Source organism: Electrophorus electricus, chromosome 24, assembly GCF_013358815.1.
Source record: "Electrophorus electricus isolate fEleEle1 chromosome 24, fEleEle1.pri, whole genome shotgun sequence".
NCBI lineage: Eukaryota > Metazoa > Chordata > Actinopteri > Gymnotiformes > Gymnotidae > Electrophorus > Electrophorus electricus.
In genome coordinates, this window is record NC_049558.1 from 11,764,945 (window position 1) to 11,767,444 (window position 2,500).

The window sequence follows — 2,500 nt, forward strand, 5'->3', positions numbered from 1 at the left end:
CGCTCAGCTCGGTCCTACTTTACGTGCGCGCGTCGCGGAACAACCGACCCGTAGCGCGCGCGGCGGGCTCGTGGAGTCGTAGGCGCAGTCTGAGCAGGCGAGGCTCGTCAGCGCTGGGGTGGAAGCTTCCGTCCCGGGGGAAGTGGCGTTGGGCCGGGGGGCATCAGCGTTCCGAGACAGCTGGAGGCGATGACTCACAGGCACCGTCTCCACCTTCCTGAACCGGGGCAGATGGCCCAGTTTCCTCTGCCACGTTTCCTGGGTAAGCGCAGCGACTCGGGAGGGGTGCCGATCAGTACCACCGCCAATTCATGCTTCATTTATTTATGCACACCTCGATTAATAAATGCCTCAGTGGGTCATTTACTGGGGATTTGGTAGTTAATAGTGTTTACTACGTTTTTGCTTTGTGTGAGAGTTTGCAGAGCTGTGCTTTAAACAGTTAAACCGACAGGTGAACAGCGGATGCCAGATTTCTGCTGAATTACTCCTCAGGATAGCTGTAAAGTGAAATGTTTTGCCAATATACACAAAGCTCAGCCAAATTACATAAGATACCTATTTGTTTGTTCCATTATTTATTTTAACTTATTAAATTAGTGGGCTGTATAAAAGAGTTTGCCATAATAGCTCTGCAGTGTTTAGTCCACAAGGCCTGAGGAGGCTGTCTGCAGTATCATTCTCCCTCACAGTGGGGTTTAAAGCAGTACTGTCCAAAAACGTGGAGGTTCGGGGGAAACTGGCAACCCTAAAAACTGTCCTGGGGTGAGTGTGAATGTGTGGGTGACTGTGCCTGACCGCCCAGTGATGGACAGTGCTCTGTCCTGGCTATTGTCCCTTCTCCTGCCCCAGGGGGCCGACTACACTGTGTGTGATTGGCTGCAGCTTCTAAATGGTATGTCGACTGGGTGTAAAAGCCTTGTGTTGATTGCAAAGTGTCCTTGGGTACCGAGAAAGGCTCTTCATAAAGGTTACCTCCACCTGCCTGAGCTGGCTGAGATCTTTAATGCGGTTGCTGCACACCTGGGCGGGCGGGACAGGCTGGCACTGCACCGGGGGTCTTAGTGGGATAGGTGGTCTGGGACAGGCTCTGCCTACACGACGCCTCCCTCTGGGCTGTTGGGAGGGGCCAGGGTCCTGGGGGGCACTTCCCTAAATGCAGAGAAGCTAAGCACGAAAGACGTTGGGCAACTTCCTGTTTGTGTGCTGGTGTGTGTCTGAGCGAGAGAGTGTGTGTCTGGATTTCTGTGTTTGTGAAGATTTAACCCCAATTGGTCCTTAATTCAAGTGTGCTTCATTACAAAGAATGAGAGCATTCTGTCAGCCGGCCCGGCAACTACATCAGGTCACGTATTACTGGGTTTACTGGGTACCGAATTACTGAACATCTGAATGACTGACTTTGTACCTAAAGTCAGAAGGTGCTGACTCATTCTTGTTCAGTGTGATGTAATCTGCAAAATTGAGGGCATCATTTTGTCTTAAGTGCTGAGATTTTTAGGTGTTAGACTGTTGCATAAAAGCTGTTCTGAAGTTTGAAGAGAGCAGAACTCGGGGCGGGGGTGATTTGGTGGAGGCTGTGATCTCACTCGCTAACACTTTTTTAAATGGCTTTAAACGTATATTTCCCTATTCAGAATGTGAGTCACTGTTTATCCATTTTTGCTTTTAAATATTCTACATTTTATATTGTAATATCATTCTAAAGAATGCATTGAGTGCACTCAGGTGTGAGCTCCTGTCCTGCGCTCGCCAGAGTTTCTGCTCATTACTCCTTAATATACATACAAAAACTTCTCCTGTCTTGCTTCCTCCATCTCTATCCATCTCTCTTTCCTCACTTCTCCTCTTCACTACCTGCTCCCTCGCTCGCTGTCTCGTGGTCCCACAGTAACCCTCTGGAGCAGCAGTGCACCTCCTCTCGTCCTCCGCTGGGTTTGTCCTCGTCAGCCTTGACCTCGCGGATCCTCCTCCGTCAGCAGCTGATGCGCGAGCAGCTCCAGGAGCAGGAGAGACGTGAGGAGCAGCGTCGGCGTCACCAGGCCTCGCCCTACGCCCAGGCCTCGCCCGTCCACAGCCCAGCCGTCAACGTCAGCTCTACTGGCAGCCTGCTCAGCGCCGCCCAGGTGCCCATGGAGGTGCTGAGGGTAAGAGACCACCGCCAGGCTCGGGTGTGAGTGTGTCCCGAGACCAAAGGGACAGGCTGGGGTGTGAGTGTGTCCCGCGACCAAAGGGACAGGCTGGGGTGTGAGTGTGTCCCGCGACCAAAGGGACAGGCTCGGGTGTGAGTGTGTCCCACGACCATAGGGACAGACTCGGGTGTGAGTGTGTCCCCGCGACCATAGGGACAGGCTCGGGTGTGAGTGTGTCCCCGCGACCATAGGGACAGGCTCGGGTGTGAGTGGGTCCCCGCGACCATAGGGACAGGCTCGGGTGTGAGTGTGTCCCACGACCATAGGGACAGACTCGGGTGTGAGTGTGTCCCCGCGACCATAGGGAC

General features: G+C 53.3%; 1 protein-coding gene across 3 annotated transcripts in view; it reads left to right on the forward strand.

The window, feature by feature from the left end:
- Positions 1 to 2,500, forward strand: part of mitfb (melanocyte inducing transcription factor b) — a 28,331-nt gene that overhangs the window by 10,607 nt on the left and 15,224 nt on the right. For all 3 annotated transcript variants that reach the window (XM_035522386.1, XM_035522387.1, XM_035522388.1), the window contains exon 2: positions 1,892 to 2,147. In XM_035522386.1, the coding sequence (XP_035378279.1) occupies positions 1,892 to 2,147 (256 nt within the window). The remainder of the gene's footprint in view (positions 1 to 1,891; positions 2,148 to 2,500) is intronic.